Source organism: Echiichthys vipera (assembly GCF_963691815.1).
Source record: "Echiichthys vipera genome assembly, chromosome: 8".
Taxonomy (NCBI): Eukaryota; Metazoa; Chordata; class Actinopteri; order Perciformes; family Trachinidae; genus Echiichthys; species Echiichthys vipera.
The window spans coordinates 10,937,827-10,964,057 of NC_139833.1; the positions used below are offsets into that span (position 1 = coordinate 10,937,827).

At 41.2% G+C, this 26,231-nt stretch overlaps 1 protein-coding gene across 1 annotated transcript in view; it reads right to left on the reverse strand.

The window, feature by feature from the left end:
- Positions 1-5,404: 5,404 nt before the first annotated feature.
- The window catches only part of grik5 (glutamate receptor, ionotropic, kainate 5), a gene marked incomplete at its 3' end in the record, with an annotated part of 80,528 nt that continues 59,701 nt past the window's right edge, over positions 5,405-26,231 (reverse strand). Inside the window, exons 7-19 of the mRNA XM_083918494.1 lie at positions 26,074-26,231; positions 25,563-25,715; positions 23,242-23,346; positions 20,415-20,522; positions 19,070-19,273; positions 17,928-18,041; positions 17,202-17,311; positions 16,787-16,960; positions 15,453-15,618; positions 14,021-14,246; positions 9,483-9,611; positions 7,338-7,459; positions 5,405-6,031 (exon numbers count right to left, since the gene is read on the reverse strand). Coding sequence (XP_083774620.1) covers positions 5,405-6,031; positions 7,338-7,459; positions 9,483-9,611; positions 14,021-14,246; positions 15,453-15,618; positions 16,787-16,960; positions 17,202-17,311; positions 17,928-18,041; positions 19,070-19,273; positions 20,415-20,522; positions 23,242-23,346; positions 25,563-25,715; positions 26,074-26,231 — 2,396 coding nt within the window. The remainder of the gene's footprint in view (positions 6,032-7,337; positions 7,460-9,482; positions 9,612-14,020; positions 14,247-15,452; positions 15,619-16,786; positions 16,961-17,201; positions 17,312-17,927; positions 18,042-19,069; positions 19,274-20,414; positions 20,523-23,241; positions 23,347-25,562; positions 25,716-26,073) is intronic.

Here is a 26,231-nt window from a genome sequence, read left to right on the forward strand (position 1 = left end):
TGACTGTCAGAACGTGAGAACATTTTATTCTTACAGGCTAATGTTTTTAATTATCTGTGTTGTTTAATTTACTGTATATTGAAATTCAGTGATTAAGACATTTGATGACACTTTCCATCAATGTCTGGGCTGTCATCAGCGGGCTATAGGTTCAATCCCAATCGTGTTACCTCATCTGGCGATAGACAGTGACTCAACAGACATTTATTTAAACGAAAATCTTCCAGATTTTTACTTTCCTCCACCCCTGACAATATGACAGTGTTTCAGTAAATCGTATCCCTCAAACATGAGACACACGTCACTCTGGGACTGTTTGAATATTTTTATTCCAAAAGAAGTTTGTGTCTATAGGTTTGAACAACGGGGCGATCTCTCTGAAGAACATCACTGCACCTTCGCCCGGACACCTCCGCTCGCCCGCCCTTCACCCACAATCACACTATAGAACCTCTTGCACTTCAATAGGAATAATAACAATTTAACAATTTAATCATAATATTCATCATCAGTTGTAATAATCCATTTAGCACTAGTATAGAAATATGAAAAAATACCAAAGAAAAAGAACATAAAAGTTAACAAAAAGGTTTGTTTTGTGGAGTGACGGTTCAGACACCCCATTTGATTTGTTTTGTGACCCTCCCTTTCCTTTGTATAGCTATTATTTATACTAGCAATATTTAATATTTTGTACCCTCTTCTTGCATCTCCATGACAGTTCTCTGCAGCTAATAAATGCTTTCAGATGATGTTTTCAAGGTGTTGAAAGCAACTTATTGGCTGTGTGGTGCTGCCACATATCAAGTTTCGTGAATTTGTACACAAAACAAACCAAAGAAGATACGGAAAAATTACACATTTGAAAACAACAAAAACAACCAGTGAAGGGGAGTGTTTGTGTTTGTGTTTGTGTGTGCGTGCGTGTGTGTGTGTGTGTGCGCGTGTGTACTGTGACTTCTTGTAGAAAGGGGTTGGCTCCTGTTGCCTCGTCAGCATTCTGGACCCACAGGCGTAAACACAGGGAGAGAGACACATCAAATCCAGACCTGCTTCTGCTGACAGCAATCATTCAGAGAAATGGCATAATGTGTGCAAATAATGTTATCATTCATTATCTGGAGCACAACAGTGTTGACAAATCTGTTTCACTGCAAAACGCATAATTTAATACAGCAATGCAATATTTTCCCAGACAACAATGGCAGTATCCCCCCCTCATGGATTTATAAAGGGACTGAACTGGTGGGTTTGCATGTTACGTCTCACACTTTGTATAACTGCTGAATATGGACTGATGCGAAGCCAGTGAGGGATCATGTTCTTGCTGTTTGGTGAGATCTGAGATGATAGCATGTAGCTCCTCGGTTAAAGTTGAAGACACTTCTAACTTAATGTGGGTTGAAGGAGACTTTGCTACAAATAAAGAAATCAACATAACTTATGACTTGATATGTTCCGGAGGCAGGTAACATCACATTCATAAAATGTGCTGTAAGGAAACTGTAAAAAGACAGACAATAAGCAAACACCAACACTGAACAGGATGATAGGAATTCAGTAATATCTTGCTTTGAGAACGTTGCAACCCTCTAATATTGGATGTCAGCATTTCATTGAACACGCTAGAACTAACTACAACTAAGGGTGTGTATCGAACCACCCCAGAGTTCAGTACAGTAGGTAGTGAATCACTCTACAGTGAATATTTTGGGAATTGAGTGAGAATTGGTGAGTCAATGACCTGCAGTGCAGAAAACGCTAATACAGCAGCTGATGATGGAAAAAGCCCAAACATTTATGGGATAACGGATCGTTTTGCAAAAACAAAATTCTGGATATCTGCTTCAGAGGGGAGCCTTTCACAGAGGTGTTGTACCACAGAGAGCACATCTGCAGCACATTAAAGTGGTAAAACGTTTGGTTTGGTTAACTAAAGGGTAGTCGTGCTGCAGTAACCTATCAAATATTAATTTATCAATATTGACTGTATAAACTATTTGGTATTGGCAAGGTTTTGCCCTCTCAGGTGGTTCTGATATCTTGTCACCTCGTTCTTTTACTATGGACCTGTTTAAATTGTGGTCTTAAACTTTTATTTTCTACCTAAAATAAAGCAGACCTGAAAGGATAAGGCTGGCAATATTGGATATTTTCTTCTTGTCAACATGTCCCAATGTGTTGGTCTGTCTCTCAACTGACTTCTGCAGCCTGTTCGTGGTACTCTTGGCAACTCGTGGCAAAGTTTCCAGACGGATACCGTGAAATTGCAGTAAATAACCGTATCACAGTATTATATGTAATAAACTGTAAAAACATTTTAAAGTCAAAATCAGTTAAATTACATTAAATACTGCAATTTAATATGCTTACTTACTTATTGTTAATAAATGCATACATCCTGTAATTAAATGTGGATACTGTAATTTCACAGTATCTGTCTGAAAACGTTGCGACCAGTTGTTTTACCGTTTTTTTACCGTTCATGTTTTTACAGTGCACTGAAGACGCAACTCCTCAAAATTGGGCACAAATATAAACTTCAATTTGAAATAAAAAGTTTCCAGCAAATGTTACTTAAACTAATGCAATGGTGCGACTCAACATGTGTTTTTAATTATTTTTGTGGTCTATAGCACAGATGAATAAGCTAAATGATGCTTTAGCTACTTATGAGGAGGCTTTCACACCAGAGACCTGGGTCAGGATCCAATTACGCTTGACCCCAAAGTCCAGTTCGTTGCCCAGGTCCACTTGAAAAGACGGTCCTGACTACGGTTCATGTGTACCCAGGTACAGTACATACTTCTATTTAACGTAAGTCGCAGCAGGTGAATAACATTAGGCATAATACAAAGGCCAACTTCATTACATGGGCTTGGGATCTTGTGACTGGTGCCTTTTTTGTATTTGGGTTTGGAACAACATTACAAATGATAGATAGGAAAAAATATAAAATGTAACCAGACTTATTCTTTAATGTTTCTTGTAGTTATACCAAAATCACTACCAGGATCCTTAGAAATCTGTTTAGAAAACGTATGTTACAAAGAATCATCAAACAAAAACATCTTGGCTTGGTCTAGTGATGCAGAAATCTCTGATGATGATTGGAAGAGAATTTGCTTTGAAAGCCAGACTGTTGACACCAGGTTTAAATTGATACAATTTAAAAGGATGATGCATGCATACATAACTGCCTGCCAGCTACACCTTTGATAATTATAATAACGATCCTGATTTATGTGTTAAACGTGGCCTAGAAGAAGCCACATTATTCCCCTGTCTGTGGAGCTGCCCCAAACTTAAAGACTTCAGGAAAAAGGTCAATTAACCTATATGTCATATTTTTTTCTATTGAGTCTGCCCTCGAGCGTTTATCCTTGGACTACTTCCACCTGAATTAAGGCTGCCAGGAGCACATAAAAAGATCCGGCTAAACTCTGTATTGCAATTACCTGGAAAAGCACTACAGTTCAAAAGTCTTTCCAACCACCTAGACCTGGAAAACTGACTGACTTACGCCACCAAGGGGAAAATACAGAGCTTCTTTTTAAAAAGGAGACAAATTAATAAATATCTCTAAAGTCACCCACCGAGATTTCTGCGGAATACCTGAAATGCATGTTTATGTAAGAAGATAATGTCATATTATTCAGCATAGTAGCAACATATTCAAGACGTTATTTTGTTCTTTTACATTGATTATTTGCCTTTTTTGGGTGTGCATACCCTTTTGTGTTTCTGGTTATTTCTGAAAAAAAAAACCAATAAATATAATTTTAATATGTTATGCTTTGAATAATAATCAGCAATCATCTAAAGTGTCCACAATTTAAAGTTAGAGACCTACCACACGCAAGTCCACCAGTGTATTCCCTTTAAGCACCGTGGCTAATATACTGTGGTGTTAAGTAGATTTAGTTGGAGTTTCACGCAACAGTAGGGCTGTAACATTAGCAACAGGATTAAAAGAGACCATGTTCCCTAGCCAGCCGTAGTGAAAAACATGTATTTCTTCTCGATCTATTCATCAGCATGTTTTCCTGTGTTCAACCCCCTCCTGAATGAGTCCCCTGCCACCAAGGGGAGTAATTAGGCAATCAAAAGCTTGAGACAGTATTGACAAGGCTGTGTTGAGTCTATCACTCTGGCAGGAGCCTCTACTGTGGACGGCCAAGTCTGTCTGTTAAACAGAGAGAAGGGAAGAAGCTGTAGCCACAGCCCGCTGGCACGTTAACAAGCCTGTAAAAAGATGCCCAGAATTAACAGATCAGGACAGATCTAATAATGGAAGTAGTTCAGTTCAGGATTTCTCATTTAAATCCAGTAGTGTCATTTTCACTCTCTGCTTCTTTCTATCTTTCCTCTCTGTCTCTCTATCTCTTCTACGCTGTGTGAACAGAGGTGAAAAAGAAGTGAAGGCTTGGCAAGTGTTACCCAGGATAACGAGGGACATTAATTTCACATTTCAAAGCCTCTTGCTCTTTCTCCTCTTTTTGTGTCTCTCTGATTATCTAACATTTGTAGAAGGGTGCTGTTGCTGGGTACATGGTTCTCCTCACTCACAGTAGTTACAGACAGACTTACAAGAAGCACATATTTTTACGTACACGTACACGCACAGTGTAAAGAAAGGCAGACAGTTTCCTCTGCTACTGTTTGCATTAGGTTGCCTTGAAGTTGTTTCTTCCACCTTCCCTGATACCATTCAAAAAGCCGCTATGAGGCACAGGGAGGGACACAAAACTCTTGAACACAATTAGCCGCAGTCACTTTTCCTTAGTACGTTATAATCCACCATAGTGTCACACGTAGTCTGTATTTAACTCTGTAATTCCCACTTAGAACAATGGTAACAAAACCAGAAAGACAACAAAAGAAAAAAACAAAACAACAGGAAATAATTGTCTGCAAGTGTTTTAGTTGCTGTTTTAAATCACATACGGACACAGTATGTTCTCCAACAAGGCTTCATTTTACTAGAGGGGTAGTTATCCTCCAGGGAAGTGTCTGTGGAAAAAACCAGCACCCTCAAATCTAAAGGTGAAGTGAGCGGGAGAGTAAGGAGAGAAAAGGGAGGCCACTGGAAACCATCATCTGGTCATGTTCATTTCCACTCAGATTTGTCCAAACTGAACTGTTCTTCTGACTTTATTACTGACGACCACTTGACAGAGCCAGTTCTGTATCTGGAGGCCTCTAGTTCAACTCCAGAAAGTGTCACAATTTTCCCTCTTTATTCTCGTTTTAAAGGTCATCTCATTTTCAATTGGCTGACCCCACAGAGTTAAACTTTCCTTTTCCCTCCATCGCTCCCTCTTTTTGTTAGTGTTTCTCTCAGCAGCACAAATGTTCCTCATTTACATCAGCAGCCCTCTCACCCCGTCCATTGCTTCTGGTCTCAGTCCTGGTCACCCAGTAGGTCTGTGGTGTTGCTGTTCTGTGGAGGCGGAATGGGTCTCGAGGTATGTGGCGGGGGGCTGTGGTGTAGCCGCCTTGGGCTGGTCCCCCCGCCGCCCTCACTGTCAGTGTTGGATGAGGATGGGGGTGGGGGTGGGGGTAGCCTGGGCAGGGGTGCTGATGAAGGTGGTATTCTGGTTGTAGTTGATCCTATACTGCTGCCTGATCTCAGGCTCTGGATCCTCCGGCACTCCTGGCAGATCCGCACGTGGGTGCAGCTGCGGGCGGGCAGCATCACAGGAGTAGGGGCTGGTGGAGGAGGTGTAGTGTTGGCCCCCAGTGGATCATCTAGGATCCGCTGGGGCCCAGGGCCCAGTTCGGGAGGCCCCGTACCCCCTGCTCCACCTCCAGCTCCACCTGTCAGCGGGCCAGCTCCACTGTAGAGCTTGCCGTTGCTGAGGCGCATCTCCCGGACCAGGCGCAGGGGCCGTGGGGCCCCCAGAGCTATGCGTGTGGGATGGCGCAGGGCTGCTGAGCTGCTGAGGGGCCGACGGCGCCGCATACGGGAGCTCTTCTTACAGGAGACGGCGTTTCGGAACTCTGTGATCATCTCCTGACAGACAGACACCTGAAGGAGAAAAGAAAGAAGGGAGGAAAGAGGGAAAGACGGAAGGGAAGGAGGCAAAGGTAGGAGGGGCGCCACAGACACAAAGGCAGGCAGCAGAACAAGACGGAGGTAAGGCAGTACATAAATAAGAGGGCGGAGAGAAAACAAGAAAATTTGAAGAAAAAAAATAAGATAGAGAATAAAAGAGAAGAAGAACAAGGCGGGAACAAGGCAGAAAGAACAGACACAGTAAGGCATGGTAAAAGAAAAAGTTGCAGGAGAAGCGAGGGCACAGAGATCAACGAATGGAGGGATGGTTTTAAAACAGAAACGAGGAGTTGATGGGGAAGGATGTGGAGATGTCAGAGATGGGGGAATATCCAGCAGAGCAGAGAGAGTTATTACAATCCAAACACACAAAACACCAAAATGTTGTTTAGTTTATGGGCACTTCATTATGGCACTATGCACTATGAACGGAGAGGCAGGCCTGCAAACTCAGGTGCACATATACAAACTCACACACACCCTCACGCACACACACAAATCTTTTCATCATTCCAACAGAATGACACCACTGTAATCTGCACATACGACGAACACAATGCATCAACATATCCACTACAGACAAACAACATTCTCATTGAAATCAAAATAAAAGAGTCATGTGCTCACATAAACAGAAACAATACTCGCTATCGGAGAACAGACACTGATGACAGGAGGTGTGTGTGTGTGTGTGTTTGAGAGAGAGAAAGAGGGAGACACACAGTGAAATGAGTGAGAAGTAATCCAAGAATGGAAACGAAGAATACCAGCGTACATGTGAGGCATGTAAAAGAAGATACATCATGACATTTAATGCCAGGGAAAAAAGATCACACTACTTCTTTATGCAAGCAAATATTGGCATTTCTCAATATTGCTTATCCGTACCATCATGTTTAGCTCACAAACACTTGCTGCCATACTGTTAAACACCAAACACTTAAAGGGCACAATGATTTCAAAGCAGGCAGGACATGCAAAGTGAAATTATATTATCTATTTGTTGAATACATTTCAGATACTACAGCAGTTCAGTGCCGCATCCTTGAACATTCCTCTCATCTCACATGCACATAACACATTGAACCTCAAATGTTAGAGCACACGCAAACAAACAAACAAACAAACATATAAATAGAGGCACAAGCTGAGACAAATCTACCCACTCTCACGCACGAACACACACACGAAACAACATAATCAAAAGGATTGGCGGGATGCCATGGGAACCTACTGGGGTGTGTCTGTGGGGACGGCGAGGGCAGGTATGGGGGCATACCTCATCGGTCTCTGCAGAGCGGCGTGTCGACCACACAAACTCCATAATGGCCACAAACACCGCAATGATGAGGCCACAGATCAACACCACAAAGATGCCCCCAATGTTCTCCATGCCCAGACCTGAGAGTGGGCCGAAGAAGAGGAGCTTCAGGACACAGATGCAGAAACAAACCAACACTGGCATGGTTTTAAATGTGTTACTTTACTTGTACCAATCATTGAGAGTACAATGCAGTCTGTGAGTTGTATAATGTCTTCTGGAAGAGCCTTTTACTTTTGGCTTCAATGTAAAACCATACATGTCAGTATTACACTTTCAGATCAACTGCTATGGAAGTCAGGTGACGTAGTATAACAAGCCCCAAACTCTAGGGAGGAGATCTGGACTGGACTTTTATCCGGAAAACCGTAGTCCATGTCCAGTTCATGTCAAAGTGAAGCTTAATTACAAAACAGACGTACTTGTTTTAACCCAAACTTCAATATTTTCCTAAACCCAACCATGTAATTGTGTGGCCTAAACCCAACTAATGCTAAACATTTTTTTTTTTTAATTCACAACGTTAAAATGTCAAAACTGCAAAAATATTGGGCGTGGTTTGCAGAAACATACAATGCCAAGTTACTGGGCACTTTGTTGCTTTTGAAGTTCATTTTGAGGAAATACGACTGTTGCTCTTTAAGTCAAGAGTGTGGAGAGAAGATTGAAATCGCTCTCATGTTTGCACGATAAATATTACGGGCGTCAAGATTCTCCAGATCCATGGTTACAATTGATAAAAATTTGGATTGGGGGAGGAGAACTCTGGCAGCAATAGGCGGCCAATCGCAGGCCTTATCCCAGCAGTGTACATCCGGTGTCAAGACAATTTAGAATTTAATAACAACAATAACAATTCCAAAACTAGTCAATTGGGAACAATGTCAGAATATTCTGAGAATTTGCGATCCTGCCTGGAAGGCTTGAAACGAGGAAAAACTGTCTTAAGGTAAAAAAAAAAAAAAGCTTACCAAACAACAGGCTGAGACTAAGAGAATTTACTGCAGCCAGTCAAAAAATAACCCCATTAGAACCACAATTTGTCGTTCTTATGCTAAAATAGACAGAGCACTTGATTAAATGTGTGCCTGCTGCATCTGTCTTCTTTAAAATGACTGACTGCCCTACTCTGAGTCTGTGATACTAAATCAGGACCCATGGCAAACATTTTATCTATCTATTCTAAGTACTTTAGGCTGCATTTGGGTGCTTTTGACTAGGATTCCCTGGGAACCTTATACATTGATATATTTTAAAGGCACTAATTTAAAGAGAAACAGAAAACAATTCTAGGAAGTCATTAGGTCCAAACAGATAAACGAGTTCATAAAAGACTGGCATGATAAAATAAAGCGACTGTGAGATATGACAAAAAGGTTTACCTCTGGGGTCTGTGGGTGCTACAGACAGATACTACACGGCAAGTATTGGTAACCGCTTTATAGGTCCACACTAGCTTTCCCCCCCTTTCTTAAGCTCAGGTCGGGCTTGGAAACCAGACATTTCCGACAGCCTTTGTGAAAAACTGCAGGGAGTTTGACAGATATGGGTCTAAGTGTAGCTTTTAAAAATATGGATTTTTGAACCTCTGCAGCTCCATTTTTAAAAATAGGTCTCTTGCAAGTATCTTAACTTTATGTTAGTGCAATGCTAAAATGCTGGAGTGCTCTTTCAATTGAATTAAAAAGTTCAAATGGCCCATGATGAAGTGGCTGAGTGACTAACAGAATAATGGGGACAGATGAAGCTCACTGATGCTGAAAAGTAAGGCATGAAGTCAGAGCTACCAAAACCAGTTTCAAAGCTGATTGTCATCTGATAGCAGTAGCATAAATACTGGGGCACTTTCATTGTCTTTGTCTTTTATATAGGTACACACACACGTGCACATTTAACACACTCACTCTAATAAAATTGCCATTACACACCACCTGAGACAAACAGAAGGCATTTGGGAGAGTAGATTGTGCTAAGCACCCTTCACAAGAACATTAGCTTAGGCATTAGCCATTAGCTGGACTGTAGCAGAGAGAGAGAGGAGACTATTACAAGGGACATTAGAGAGAAGGAGGGAGAAGAGACAGACAGCTGCGGTCGACTGACCCTTGGCACGATGGTCCTCCTCTTTGGGGCATTGGCCTCCCTCCCACCACCTCCTCTTCAGTATCTCCAGTCTGTTATTTTCCTGCAGCTGGAGGATGGCCAGCGTGATCTCATCTCTGAACGGGGACCCTGGGAAATGACAGGAAAGCAGGATAAGAGCAAGTGGCGGATGATGGAAAAGGTGCAGCAAAAGAGCCTGAGCATGAGAGGGGGGTTATTTCAGTAAAGAAATGAGTCAAGTGTAAGAGAAAAATGAGAATCAAAGGGATAGAATTGCTGTCGCAGCCTCGAGATGGCTACGAGTGATCTTACTTTGAGAATAAAAGAGAGGATTAGTGAGAGATAAAGAGTGAGATTACAACCAGACAGAGCCAGTGGTACAGCTGCTATTCAGACAGCATACAAAGCTTGTTATGAACTAGATACAGTAGAAAAGAGTGGGAATTTTTCAAGGATCAGTTCACCAGAAATCCAAATATCTTTTCTCAGTTACTCTAGTTGTATGTGTTCATGAATCAGCAGACCTCGATGTGAACCGTTTTCTGCAATAAATCGGACCCTATGTAAATTGTTGACAGTATGTTCTGTAGGGGTGGGAATCGAGAACCGGTTACGATTTAGAACCGGTAACAAATTGAAATCGGAGTCGTACACCTCTGAGCTTATCGGTTCCTTTTATTGATGCATGTTTTTATGACTGTTGTGCATTGCAAAACCATGATGTCAAACTCATGTATGCCAAGGAGGAGTCATGGTGGAGACATGGTGGTGTTACAATAACATTAGCGCCTCGCATGCGGGCTTAGCTGATTTTTTCTTTGCAAAACCTAAAAATAACTAAAGAAAAAAGAAAAAAGATATACTCTCATTTCATCTACCCAGATTAATAATGATGAATAAACGCGTTTTAGGCACTGAAAACCCGTGTAGGCCGACTTTCTTCCACATAGTAAATCGATCAGGAATTAATAAGGGAATTGATAAAGAATCGGACCGATAACCAGAATCAACACCAGCATTGGGATGAACAAAACCTTATCAGATGTTCTGTGAATTGTTGGATTAAACAATAGATCACCTGTTCAAGCTGTTGATATACAATTTCAGAAATCGTATGTAATGTAAGTAATCCACTGGGGAAATTTTATGGTGATGTTTATTAGATTAGTACCTTAGTTTTTACCCTTTTCATCTGTAGTGTCTTGCAAAATGTATGAATTGTTACAGTACACATCTTTAAAGGGTGTTTTTCTCACCCTGAGCCAGAAATGTACCCTTCAGTAGCACTTACACACACCAAGCGTTCCAGTTTCATTCCCATCTATATTCTGAAGGTTTTTACAGAAGGCTGTGTTCATATATCATTCATAGCTAGATTTTTTTTAAACAATTTATTTCTAAAAAAACATGGCAAAAAATGGCTGTTATGGCTGTTTTCTGATGTATGGGGAGATATCCAAAATTCCCTATGTAAAAAATCTTCGGCTCTAATAAGTCAACGAAATAAAACAACACTTTCTTGTCGAGGGTTGGATGTGATTGATACCACTCTTATACAGTATCTGCCTGTTAAAGAGGAAGCTACAGCAGGGAGATGATTGGATTGAATTGGCTCTGTCTAAGTGTTAAATAAAATACGTCTACTAGCACCTATAAAGCACACTGATAAAAAAAAGTTAGATCTTTTGTGTTTATCTGTTGAAAAAAACAAAGAAATAGCCCAGCACATAACTCCCTGTTTCCAGCCTTTATGCTAAGCCAAGCTAACGTCTTCTTCATATTGAGTGCAAAGACTTGTGTCCTTCATCTGCCTCCCACAATCATGTGTATCTCCAAAACATATTCCCTGTAAATTGAACTATGCATTGAGGTATATGAGAACACATGTTCTTGCATTTAACTTGGGTGCACCAACACTTATAACGTTTTTTTAAACACCTAAATGCATTGCGTTGGTCTGCCTCAAGACCTTTTTCTCCTCCCTGGTCTGTCTCTTCATATCAGTTTGCTCTGCATGCTTTTTTTTTCAGTAACTCTGCTCTATCTTTCTCCACACCTTTGGTCCATCACATCTCATTTTCTGTCCTTTTTTCTCCCTCCCTCTAGTCCTCTTCATTAGACAGGATCACTGTGATGTAGTGACACCACCTCTGTGTGCTATTAAAAGGAGCTTCAGAAGAGCCAGACGTGTGTGGAAAAGCAATCAACTGCATGTTCATTATTTCCAGTTGAAATACTAAGTAATCCCTCAGATGAAAAATAAATCAAGCACGTACACGACATTTTTCAGATCTAATCTCTCACCAATCTGTACTACTACATGTGTCTATTTAGCATAATTGATCTCATGCCGGTGTTTCTGCCTCTCCAACAGTCAATTGAGGTTTTTTTTTAAACTGTTGATGAGGTTTGTACAGAACGTCCTTTAAGATCAGTGTATTTACACAAGTGCTGTGATGTTATCTTCACATTAATTACAGTAATTCTGTGATATTGCTGATCATACCAGGCATAGATAATATGTTTACAATGATGGTAAGCCCAATGACATCTGTTCAGGGCTGGATGTTTGACGTGTTTCTGATAAACACTGCTCAAGAACATGACTGCAAGAGTGGTTCTCTACAAAGGGCTGAAAGATGAATCTCAAGGGTCGTGACATGATTTCCAGGGGAGGAAATAAGAAAATCTAAATTCTGCACACATAATCTTATCTATACTGTATAGTTTTATCTCTCTGGGCCAATTCGAATGATGCAGTCTAATTAGAAAAAGTCTCTCTTGGACTGAACTGCTCACAGCTCAAACCACGGAGAGTGTAAAATATGGACGTAGTCTCTGAGACCTATAGGATACTGAAGGGATAGAATTAAACTCAAAGGAGGTGGCTTCTTGTGGCTTCTGGTGGCTGCGGGAAAAGGATGGAGCGGAGCTGAGGAGTGTCTCGACCCACACCTGTCACTCAAAGCAGCATTGCCTTAACTTTAAGCCTTAATATAATGGAAACAGGTGAGTTATATAAAACGCCACCACTGTACAGTGTCATGAATAGTGAAATTAACTGGAGAGACCAAAAAACAGGCTATCAACATTTTTATATCTGCTGTAAAGTTGGGCATTTCAACATGGAGGTTGACTTGCTTTTGGAGCCGGGCTCAAGTGGCCATTCAGGGACCTGCAGTGGAACCACATTGGCTTAATTTTTCAGCACCAGAGGTAACTGCGTGGTTCAAACATATGCAGACGGATGCTGCGAACAGATGTTGTTTCATATTGAGGGCTCACAACCATGAAAGTGCTTTGAGATGATAATGAAGATGATGTCTCTGCTCTCTGCTTAAAGCTCGAGTCACAACCCTAAACTGTTGTTCTGTTTCTACTTAAATCTATATTTAAGTAGAACTCAGAGACCCATACATTATTTAATACATTGTTGTCTTGACACTACAATACCCTACTATTATGAATTTATAAACAAGCTGTGGCAAAACTACAGTAAAATGCTGTAGCAGTGTTTTGTAACAGGTCCAAAAGAAGGATCAAGTGTTGCATCCCTTGTGGCTTCCCTCCACTGGTTGCTTGTTGTTATTTTGAGATAGATTTCAGGCATTTATTGAGAAATTATAGGTGCAATCAAAGACATGATATCTGTGACCGTCCAGGTCAATCGTCGTCTTGGATCTTCAGGCATGACGCGTTTGCTTCAGGTGCTTGAAGGTTTTGAAATGCTTGGCTTAAAAATGACTAAATCGATTGTTTTAAAGGATGTCTTCAGGCTTCCAAGAATTGTGATAGTTTCATTAGCATGATTTAAATACTATCTACTATCTATCTATCTATCTATCTATCTACTTTTCTTGTTATTGGTGTTTTTATGTTTCAATATTTTCCTTGTTTGTAAATCATAGCAGCTACTCTCTGTAATAAATATAAATCAAAGTTACTCATGAAAGCAGACCTCCTACCTTTGTGGGTTATTCCCCTCAGGACACTATTAAAACACCCCTGGCACAGAAAAGATCTAAAAGGGATCTTTTATCCCGAATACAATGAATGTGGTCAACAAAGTACAGTTAATTAAATATGAGAGTGAAGGCTTGTCCACCCTGCTTATGAATGCAATGATTGTTGTACGACCTAGAGATCCTAGTTCTGTTAATGTGACGTTTTTATCTTGTTGACGTGTTTTGTGCTTATATTTTTCTGAATGAGACCAAAGATGAGTTTCCTGCCTCAGCTGGACCATAAAGTGTATCCTAATCTATTCAAATAACATGCTGTCATTCTCTAAATAGTAAATATATTAGAGAAAAAAACAAATTACCACAGCGTAGCTTTACACATCCTTTCAGCGACTGTGATAAACTAATGAATAGCACTTATTATTGTGATGTTATTTCCTTCTAGCAATTCACCCAATTTACATATTTTACATTGAATTAAAGTTACTTGAAGTTATTACCTGATAGTTCATACATTATGAGCTGCTACTTTGTAACGTATGCTTGGTTTGAAATAGGGTATATTAGTGTTATTACCCAGTGGCATGCCGATGCCGTAGCCCTTGGTGTCCAGCAGACCTCCTATCTTGGTGAGATTACAGTTGAGTCCGCGGTGGTACTCGTTCATGGTGCTCTCCATCAGGAAGGCGTACTTGGAGTTGACCACGCGGGCGATGCCCTCCTCTGTGCTTTTTACAAATACGCTGGGCTGCTTGGAGTTCATGTAGTTCCACATCCGCTGGTAGGTCTGGTAACGTGAGTTCTGCAGAAAAACGGCAACACAGCAATGGGTATTAAAGACCAGTGATGGATATTTGTACACTCCAGGTTCAAAACATGTCCTACCATCTATCTGTGAAGCTGAAATTAAATGGAGGTCGATAAAAATGAAAGAGGGGAGACGGAAAAAGAGAGAGAGCGAGAGAGAGATGCATCCTCGATAAACATGGGAGGGAAGTAGACGTAGAACAGAGTGTGAATAATGACAAGCAGAGTAAAACATCAATGGCAAATAGACGTAAAAAAGGAAAAATGGGGGGAGCAATGTGAATCAAGGCAATAGATTATTCGCTCATGGCGTAGCTGATGCATCATCTTCCATACAGATGAAGGTATATCAACACACAGGAGGGGGTTCAGCAAATATGGTAAGCTCCAAAACAGGATTAAGTGTTTAAAGTGTACAATTATATGTAGCATCTCTGTGTGTGAGAAGAAAGGAAAAGAGTAGAGAGGGTGGCATCTGTGTGTAATAATGCAAGTGTGATTTGTCTGTGTGTGTGTGTGTGTGTGTGTGTGTGTGTGTGTGTGTGTGTGTGTGTGTGTGTGTGTGTGTGTGTGTGTGAGTGGATTGAGTGGGGTAATGTAATGTAGCACTGAAACTGGTTTATGTGGGCAAACAGACCACTCTTTCCTAAAACCTGAATATGAATAAACACCACGAGAATGCAAAGCACATACACTCACATTTTGGCATTTAGCCATTTCCCCAGTATGTACAGAAAAAAACAAATACATATTTTTTTTTATACACTCACCTACACACACACTCCCACATACAAACACTCCTACACATGAAGGCAAAACACATGCGCTCTCTATGACAAACACAGATGCCGACACAGATGCTGCAAGTACTCTCAAAAGCAAACACAGGCAGTCAGCCACTTAACACAAACAGCCATAAAGAAAACAACAGAGGAACTCAGAGACATAGTAGCAAATATGAGGACAACAATTCACTCCGGGCACAGCAATAAAGACGAACACAGCACTAAATCTCACATACACACACAAATGCCAAAACTTTATGAAAAATTGATGCAATAAAGGCAGTTCAGGAAATTGTCGGATTCTAGAGTAAATCCAACTGCCACTGAAAACAACAAAGTGTACAAAGGTACACAAGCACACAAATATAACCAGTCAAAAAGCCAAGCGGAGCCGTGGCTGCTGCAGTGGATCGTACCATGAAGAAGGTCATGGTACTGCCTCCGTGGATGGTGCCGTACTCAATGTTGGTCTGGTCGGCCAAGTCGTCCGGAGACTCAATGGGAGCCTCCATCCTCTGGACGGTCAGGAAGGCTGCCAGGTTGGCCGTGTAGGAGGAGATGATGATCAGGGTGAACGCCCACCTATGAGGTGGAGATGAGGGGAAGGAAAAAGTGAAAAGGGTAAGAAAAGATGGGCAAAACTATCTTTTATCACGATGTGTGTAATATCTGCATCACAAAATTGATACATACCATGATAAATCGAATGTAAAATGTGTGGAAATGCCTGACAAATCCTGATATTTAAACATGTTGAAAATCATATAAAATCCAATTTTACTATACATTAGTCCTGCTCATTGATGTGCAACATAACCCGCAACGGCAGAATACATCGGCGATGTTAAAGAGAGAGATATCTCTATATAGACAATAAAGCAAAATCTCTACAATTCCCAAATATATATTGTCACACAGTATTTATCATCATCATATCCCCCATCATCATATCCCCCATCCCTCTCAGTGTAAGAAAAGGGGCTCAGGTTTCCACGACTAACAGATAATACTGTACACCCTCAACCTCAAAGGTTGGTTTCTCTTATGACATTTCTTGCATGTCTAAAACCTTACTGCAAGAAGAACATCATGTACTCACTGTACTTAATATTATCCCCCATCCCATATCTTGCTCAACTCAGTGTAATTTGCTCTTCCTGTCTTCCCCTACCCTTTATCTCCTTAGCTCTTAGCAATTTTTTACTGTGTGCGTGTGTGTGTGTGTGTGTGTGTGTGTGTGTGTGTGTGTGTGTGTGTGTGTCTTTCACAGTCACTCTGTTGCCACAGGAATATCATCAGGCTACTGTAATATTTCTGTGAACTTAGCATTTTTGTTGTTCGCTTGGTGTTCAGGGACCGAAACTTATGAGCGATATCTCAGCTTTATGCTTCAAGCTTTAAAATGTAAATGTCACTACCTTACAGAGCAGAAGTGAAAAAAAACAGAAAAATGTAGGTTCTTGATAATGAAATAAATAAACAGTGAATTTGCTTAAGTACACATGTATAAAGGGGAGAGTTTTTGCAAATATGGTCCCTAAAATACAGACAAGTGTGGTCAAAATGGTTGATTCTCTTAAAGTTTGGACATAAGTATTGTATTTAAGATTTAAGATGAGCGCAGAGAAAGGTTTTCCCCTTCAGCATATGAACATGAAAACAGCTTTACATGTTGTACTTTGCACACACACACTATTCTGCACAGTAAAGCTCAAACATACAGGTGAAATGACAATAATCTGTGACTTACCACACCCCACTAACACATCTGGTGGACAGGGCTCTGGGCATTATCTCTGATCCCTGCTGCATGAAGCCTCCAATAGGGAACCACAAGCTGTTTCCCAGCGTGTACTGGTTCTCCAACATGTCCCTGCGCTCTCGCAGACACGGATGAGGGTTGTACCACTCGTAGGGGCTCAGCCTGATGGGGTAGCACAGGTACAGTTGAATGGGGGGGCTCGAGGTCAAATGTTTGTACAGTAATGCATTTCTGTCATAGCATTCAAGCCACCGCCAATCTGTCATTTGATGCCTGTCAGTCTGTCTGCGGTAGGTTGTATAAGGTAAAAAATTACGATATGTGACAGGCGGCTCGTGTTCAACAGGATAAATGGTGATAGAGCTGCAGACTATGGGTACAGCCTGTGATGTAATGTATTGACCTTGCAGCCAGGAAGAGCACACAGCTGACAGCCAGGTAGGCGAGCAGCATGAAGAGCCAGACAGCCGGAGAGAAGGGATCCAGGAAGGAGAAGTATCCCGGCTTCCGACCCTGGTGCAGAGCGAAAGAAGAAAAGGAGGAGAAAGAGAAGTGAAGAAATGGATGGAACAGCAGAGGCAGTGACAGAAAGAGAGACAGGAAGGTACAGAGTGTTAAAAAACAAGTTATCATGTCTCAGAAGTCAGGGATAGTCCCTTCTGCACCACAGGAGGGCAGTGTCCCTCACTGCACGCTGAGTGTAAGTCTGCAGTGCTTTGATACGCTAATGCTACAATCCATAAACGCTCCGTTTCACAATGCCTACTGCTGAAGCATACTTGGCTTAGACCCAAAACCTCATTAGCAATGTAAAGCCGCCACTGTTACCCAGTTACACAGCACTGACTTATTGAGCAATTTAAATTACACCTATAAATTTCACTGTGGACACAGTGGGTGCATCATGCAGCATACTACACAATCACAATCCTCAGCTTGAAAGATGAGATCAACTCTTATGTAATACTCAGTCTGATTCAATAAGAATCATCAAACAAGTGAAGCCCGGCATCTGCTGTATGACCCTGCCAGCTTCAAAGCAGTGCAAACAAGAAAATTAAATCCAATACAAAGATCTGAAGTGAGTATCACCTAGTGGGCGCCCTGCAGCCCCAGATAACACCCTCACCAGTTGAACTCTATACAAGATGCTGATCCCCAGGGTCATGAACGGCTTAGAGAAGTCGATAACTTTCTCTCTCTCTGACGTGATGGTGAAGCCGGCTACGGCCAGGTCTGCTTTCTGTAGGATTGACAAAAGACAGACAGGTGGATAGACAGTAGTGGGGTTGAGAGAAAGACAGAGGGAGTGGAGGAGAGTCAGGGAGGGAGACGACAAAGTGGTCAGGTAAAAGACACTTGATGCTGCACTGGGTATGTGAGAGCTCTGACTGTTTCTGTAAAATGTTGATTTCCCCAAATGAGAAATAAAAAGTTTGACTATGGCACTTAAAATGTATGTGAAAAAACATACAGACGTGCACTCTGTCACTTGCCCTCTGGCGTACACACTCACACCTGATCCACCACCCAAAAGAGGCTAATTGCAAGTAAGCACTGGGTGGCAGGTCTTTCCACCTGTATAAAACCTTGCAGGTCTCTGGTCGCTCTGCCTCCCCTACATCACTTCCATTAAAAGCTAATTGATGAACATGGGCTGCTAATTAGAGCTGAGTGATCAGGCAGGGGGGAGCGCCTTGGAGGGAGAGGAAGCGTGGAGAGCTGGGGGAGCACCAGTGTTACAGGCCCCACACAGGGACCACAGTCTGGTAATTGAAGTATACCGTATGGTAATTAAGCAGAGGGGGGCTTTTATTAGCCTGCTTCAGCCAGAGTCTGTCAGAGACAGACTAGGCCTGTACAGGGAGAGAAATTGGGAAGAGAAAGTGGCATAGAGGAGGGGTACTGCGAGGAAAGATGGTGCACACAATTTTTTACCAAAGCTACCACTCTCTTTTGGGGAATTATCAAGTCAGCTTTTGTCCTAGATAAGAGTTTTACTCCCCTCTGAGGGCAATTTGAGACATGGGAAGTTACAGCAGAGTTGTGGTTTGGGGCTACATGTGAGAGAGCGTGTGGATGTGTGTGTGTGTGTGTATATTCAGCATACGTTTCTGTTTGTAGAGACACTGGTTACAACATTTGAGCATGATTTTGTGTTTCTGGTCTGTGTGTGTGTGTGTGTGTGTGTGTGTGTGTGTGTGTGTGTGGGTGTGAGAGAGTATGTGAGAGAGAGAAAAAGAGAGAGAGGGAGAGGGAGAATATGCTCACCCTGTTGATTAGCTCTCCAACCATGCCAGTCCAAGAGCCGTTGGGCTCTGGAGCCCCATACAGCCCATCATCCACCAGCTTGATCTTGAAGGAGAATTTCAAGATGTCCGCCAGCTCTTTCAGCATGTCGACGCAGAAGCCCTCGTACTGGTCGTTGCCCTGGAAGTCCTGGTAGTTGTCTTTGCGCATCACATATGGGTTCTCCTGAGCATGGGGGATACATGTCAATCAATCCAGAACTAAGAATATCCTGTTCAAGGAGGGATTACTAACTGAACCGTGAGGCTCAATATTTCATAAATAGGGATTTCTACTGAAAAAAAAGCTATGTCAATAAAAGATAGTTTAACATTACTCTGTCAGAGTATTGAGAAGCTCAATACCATTCTCATACTCAGTTTAGAAACAGGGTGACACAGCTAGCCTGGCTCTGTTGGAGGTTAAAATCTCTGTATAGCTTGTTTATTTAATCCATACATTCCAGTCTTTGTGCCAAGCTAAACTAACTGGGTAGCTTAAGATGGTAAGGTAAGATAAGATAAGATAAGATAAGATAAGATAAGATATTCCTTTAATAGTCCAACAAGGGGGAAATTTCCTTTTTACAGTGGCAAAGTGGATAGCAAACATAACAGAAGCATCAATAACAAACAATAAATTCTAGATAAATACAGAAAAAGATGAACAATATAATCACAGGGATCAAAAATATAAGAATGACAGGAACAATATATACAATATTTATCAACTATTCCTTAAAGATAGCTAAGACAGTGCAAGCCTGTCATTGGTAATGTTGTGAAAAATGCCCCTCTTTTTCAACTGTCCGACTCAGAAACTGCCAGAAAGCCTGTCAGCTGTGTGCATCAAGTTTCTGTATTTATAGTCCGACCGCATGTGTGTGTCAACCACATTTACACACAATTATTAAAGTTTTTATGAATAGGTTAAATTTTCTGCTTTTTTCATAAGCCTTTGAGCACTCAGGGCCAGCGTACATGCAACACATACCTCTCCACAATAATAATCTAAACCGACCTGAAGATGAAGGAGCAGGGCCATGTAAGGGATTGATTGATTTTCTGTTACGACATTACTCATATAGAGACCAGAAGGAGACAACTTGTAGTGCTCTGACATTATCAAAAGACCAGGATTTTGGCAGTTTAGATTTAGTAACACATCTCTCTCAGTGCTCTGTCAGTTTCTATGACAGCTACAGTGACAGCAAAATTAGCAGAAACAGACCACAGCACAGCATGAGCTGCGGCACACGCTGCACGGCAACGCAAAAACAACTCTGACCTCACCAGTGTGGTGGTCCAGAAGGTAACTGTGACCTTACCAATATGGTGGTGACTATGAGTGTCTTGTTTGCCAGCGTCTCTGAGACATTGATATCCAGACTGGTGGAGTTCATTGCCAGGGTGTTGTTGGAGTACCAGACCCCGATCTAACGGAGAAGAGAAAGCAAGAGGAAATCAGTGGCTATCGTGGGATAAATCATGAAGCTCTGACTTCACTGCTGCTGTTTTACTGTTGAAGCAGGCGACACAACATCTATAGAAAATAGTATTTTAGTGAGTGCATTAACACTATTGGTCTATTTTATGGAGCACCTTTGCATGTTGAATATTCTATGCTTCGCCTTGATATCCCTATTGTTACATACTGTATATGCACATTGATTTAATTGCCCCCACTGGAGCTATACACACACCGGTAAGTACCGTGCATTGTAAAAAAACAAAACACGACTGTTTACATGCAGAGCAATGATCTGGGACGAGATTGCAAAATATGAAAAGCATTCATGATCATGAGTTTTATTGCCATGTCTATTTTCTTTTACCAACACCTTTCGTAAATTGCATAAAAACAGCTCACATATTTCCCTTTTATGAAGGCAGTAAAGTCACTTAGTGTGTGATTATGATATAACCAGTGTGCAAGGACAGAACCGCAGCTCAAGGGTGAAGGCATTTCTTTTGGAGATATTAGACTACTATAGATCCTTCAATAGGTCAGAGGAGAAGTAATGACTCCTCAGGCAGAATCACAGTTTTTCTAAAGCACTCTTTATCATGACTTGACATTTGAGAGTATTTTCTCCACCATTTTCTGCATTTTTCTCCACCCCTGAACCAGCCCTGCCTGCCTACAGTGTGGGTGCTGCGGTGCAGAGAGGTGGGCAAAGTTTAACTGTTAATTATCACAACCTAACACAGAGATAAGGTTTAGATATAAGTGTAGCTATAAGGTGGTATTTAGAGTAAGCATGGGAGGCAGTTGGTCTATCACAGAACCCAACAAGTCATTTTTAGGGGAAGGTGAAGAGAAAGTGTTTCCTCCATTTAATGAACCGCAACGTAATTCCCTCAGTCTGGATCTGCAGTGATGTGTGTACTTATGCTTCATTTAATCTTGACTTTGAAATGCAAGTGAAATGCATTTTGATTTCTATCTTCTCTCACCTTTCCGTCTAATGCTCACTGGGGGAGTCCGCATTGACAGAATAATGCCACCAAAATAGTCCTCGTTGGCTGGGTCTGCCAACATTTTATTTTTGTTCCCCCACACATTGTCCAACTACCCTTAACAGATTTGTTGTGGCATGTAACCTGTATATCAGAAAGATAAAATGCCCAGACTGACAGCGTACTTCTGGTCCAGGAAAATGAATAAAAAGGAATTTATTGTCGAGGAAAAACTTTTCCAAGAAAAAATGACACATGATTCCTTTTACAAATTAAAGATTGAGGTATTAGGCTATAAAACACATTTTATTCAATACACTTGGTGGTTTTACTGTTATAGCCTTAATTGCTCTGGTATGACCAGGTGGCTAATGTTAGTGAACTTCAGATTTTTCAGACTTTATGACTCTTCACTAATTGCGTTATTGTTAGATTTTAAAATGTACAGTTATCTTGTTATTGCCACTGTGGCCGCTGTTCAGCAAAAGTTGCATACTCACACTTTAAACACTTGGTAGTTTTTAATTTAAGTTTACTTAGTTGGTTTGAATCATTCATATAAAGAGTGTTTTGTAAAACAACAACAGTGCATGATCATATTGTCACCATACAATTTCACTGAAAGGCATTAGACGATGATGAGGATTTATTGCCGAGCTCTAAATGCAAAACAAACCCAACTGATTATTTGACTCGCTCAGATACTCCATGTAAATATGTACAATATGAATAAACTGCAGGGCATTGTGGAAAAGCAGCATGCATACTAGGAAAAACCTTTTCAATTTGATAAAATGTCATTGTTTTAGAATCATGGTGTCAAAACATAGAGGTTCAAGATGAAACAGCGCTGTAGTCACAACCACTTTAGTCTAGGCTATTTTACCGGACATTATCATTCTGGGAAGGGGAAAAAAAACGCTCTGGCTTCTTTGTATTTCATTAAATCAATCACACTCATCTTGGGAGGCGCTAAGCCCACGGTACCCTCATGAAAGGGGCCTGACATCCTAAGTCTCTGTCAACTGATCCACTAGAACCCAAGTGAAAACCAAAAGAAACCAAAACCACTTCAAACTAAGCCTGAGCCAATCCAGTTCTATACAAGAGAAAACGTTAAGCCTCCATATAAATAGCACATAAAGCATTATCTATACAGTAAGATGAGCAGAGATGTATCGGAACATCTACTGTACGACTGAGCTTGAGGCCAATTACAAACACTGATTCCTACAAATGAATGTCATGTTCGTAGGCATGGGAAGAAAACAAACCAACCATTAACAAAATGCCATTTATGTATGTTTCAGATCAGAAAACATCAAGTCAACAAAAGAGAAGGGGTCAGTCCAAACATCGAAATACATCCATAAGACTGAAAACAAAACTTACACTGGACTCGACGCCACAGACCTACTTTAAAATCTAGCAAATGTTTGAAATCCAACTGATGAACACTACAAGACACTAATGTATTCCAGTAGCCTTCAGATAAAAATAAATGTCTTGTATTTGCAGCAACGAATTTCCCAAAGTAAAAGGTTTTTGGCTACTATCAGGGGAACCTGCGATGAGGCTGACCTTAGTGTTAAACACCTCCTCAGGCATAGTGAAATCAGTCGGGTGACCTGTAACGAACCCGAAGCCTACGGGCGGTGTAACCTGGCTGCTGCATAATAACAAGTGACTTCTGACCTCTTTGTGGCCTCCTCTGTGTTTCTCCAGGATCCGCAGGGTGTAGTTGGTCCTCTGACCTTTGCTGTTGAACTCCACACGCCCCGTCAGACCGTCGTACTCCACCTGGCAGGCCGACGGAGGGAGAGAGTGAGGTGAGCCAGCGTGAGAGAGCAAGGGAAAAGAGAAATAAGGATAAGGAAATGAGAGGAGGGTAGGTAGAAACAATAAAGACGGATGGAGAAATAAATCGTGGCAATATACGATAAAAAATGATTTTTCTTATCACTATCCATCATGATTAGGCAGACAGGTACTTTCTAGAGTGATTAGGAGCAAAGGGAGGGTGAAAGACTGAAAGAAGGAAAGAGGTAGAGAGACAGAGGGTGTGTCTGAGGCTGGATCAGACAGGGGTGATCAGTTTTGGATCAACTAGGAGAAAGTGAGTGAGCGAGAGGCTCAAATAGAGCAGCAGAGAGAGTCAACAGCTCCCTAATAAGACTCAAAACTGCACCTCACAGCTCAGGTCTCCAAAACCCGGGTGATCCGTGATGAATGGCACAGTGCTGAAGATGGAGCACGCCACGATGTCGAATAACAAAGGCTGATGTTGGGCCGGTGGGAAGGAGACAGTGAGAGATGGGTCTCAGGCTGCCTTGACAACAGGTATTCGATGAAAGGAACACACAGATGAGCAGACATGGGAGATGAAAAAGAGTACGACATAAAGGTTACACGCAACATGAGATGAGGATGATACACAAAGTTCTGTAGTCATGAATCAATGAGTCACTGAGAGGGAATGAATCGATCATAGTTCTTAGAGATGATTTGGGATTATTCTTTGAGTCATTTTTTAAAGTAAAAATTAAAAACATTTGCTTTTTTTGTATTTATAGCTTTATAAATTGTATAAATTTGTGTTTTGGGCTGTTGGTCCAACAACACAGAGTTACAATGATTATCACCATTATCGATGAATTTCTTTTTTTATAATAACAGAAAATACTGAAACATCACAATTTTTCACACCACAAGATTTTTCAAAACACAACGATTCAGTTTTCTATCACATACAATAAAGAAAAGCAGAAAAAATTCTCACACTTTAGTTTCTGGAACCAGCAAATATTTGGCATTTTTGCTTGAAAAATAGTTGCCAATTAAATTTTTTATCGATTGCATCCTGAGGCTTTGGGAAACTGCCTTGGCTATTGTCACCATTGTCTAACATTACATGTGGACATCTAAAAAAAATAAAATAAATCAATCTCACGTCATATCCAGCTCATATCTTACCTACAGTATGTCTCTCATGATGTATTTGTTGGCATGTGCATGTGTATGAGCAACAGAATAGATGGAACGGCGTTACGTAATGAGGATACATAAAAAGGTAAATGTATTCTGTTAAAGACGTCATCAGATTACTGAAACATTTAGTAAAAACGGGGATCGTCAGCAAGATTCTAATGTAAAAATACAGTTTCAAATAAATTCACATGACACTTTCCAAGTCTCATACAACCTTTACCATTTGTGAAAAAATAATTTCACTACTGCTTTAAAGGACATAGTTTTAGATGTTTGCCAATTGTAAGCTTGTTCTTTCAGTCAGTATAAGGTGTTATACATCATAGTCTGCAAGGAACTTACACTTTCTTCTGGGTGCAGTGTGAACTCATCATTATGCATTACTTTTATGTGAGCATACCATATTAAAATAACAAAAAAGAGTGGAAAAAAACCTGTTTTGTTGGATAACATCATAGTCAACCAGGGCATTTTGTGAAAAGTTGTATTTAGGTGTTTTGTAGCCATAAAAAATACACCTTTTCCACAGTGAGTTACATTCTTACAGTGTGACAACCCAATCTGTTGATATATATGAACCACTGCAGTCTTTTACTTTTTAGAAAATATTTTTTTTCCTTACTGCATACTTACCACCTTGCAGATATATGCCTCTTCCAACCAGTTTATATCCACGTCTGTCCAGACTTACATAATATATGTTGTGAAGACATTGAAGGATTTTAATGTAAGGTATTAAGTGTAATTTTTGGGCGAAGCGTGGAAGCTTCTCACCCATCTTCAACAATCAGCACAGTTTCAAGATTAGTGTGAGCAATTCAGCATCCCACCAAATGTCTCCCCTTCTGTTCCTGATTTATGGCGTTGAGTAATGGCCAGAGAAGTGTTTGTGCAGAACATTATGAAGTCACAGTGAAGTTGACCTTTCAAATACAAAATGTCATCACTTCATCATTTTATCCCGTTAGACATTCGTCTGAAATGTTGTCAGGTAATTAGTTCAATTTTACAATACATCAAGCGCTTACCATGCGCAGGTAGTTCATAAGACTGGTCCCGTGTTGCCAGATCTGAGGTGAGGTGCAGCTGAGAGGCTTCACTCCGATTTCCTGACTGCGGTTCAATTCCCTTACCGCACCCACCACCACATGCACCGCATCAAACATCAGCGCTGATGAAAGCTGTGGCAGGGGGGAGAGGAAACAGAAGGGTAGAGAGACAAAGGGGGGAGGGATGGAAACACACCGAGGAGAGACAAGGAGTCAAGGGAGAAAATGATTGAATAGAGAACAAGGAAGGAAGGGAGGGAGGAAGGGAGAGAAGAGATGTGAGGTACGAGTAAACCAGTGGGGAGGAAAACCAGATGGATACATCAATAGCCATTAAGTACAAGCAAAAGACTAGCTGAATCTCTTTAACTGCTCCATGAATCAGTGTGAGGAATAAAGTAGCCTGATGTTACGTGGCGTAAAAACAAAGCTTTGAAAAGGACTCTTGAATGTTCGCGTGCATGAGTGCTCGAGAACTCCTGAGACTGACCGCAGGGCCGGGGTACGTTAGGTCACAGCCCTCCCTCCAAGACAGGTTGAGGCTCCTGATGAACTCCAAATAGAAGGGATGGGTGGTATTAAACATGGAGAACCCCACAATGTTGGACTGTTCATCCACTATATCATCCAGTCTCAGGAGTGGAAAGT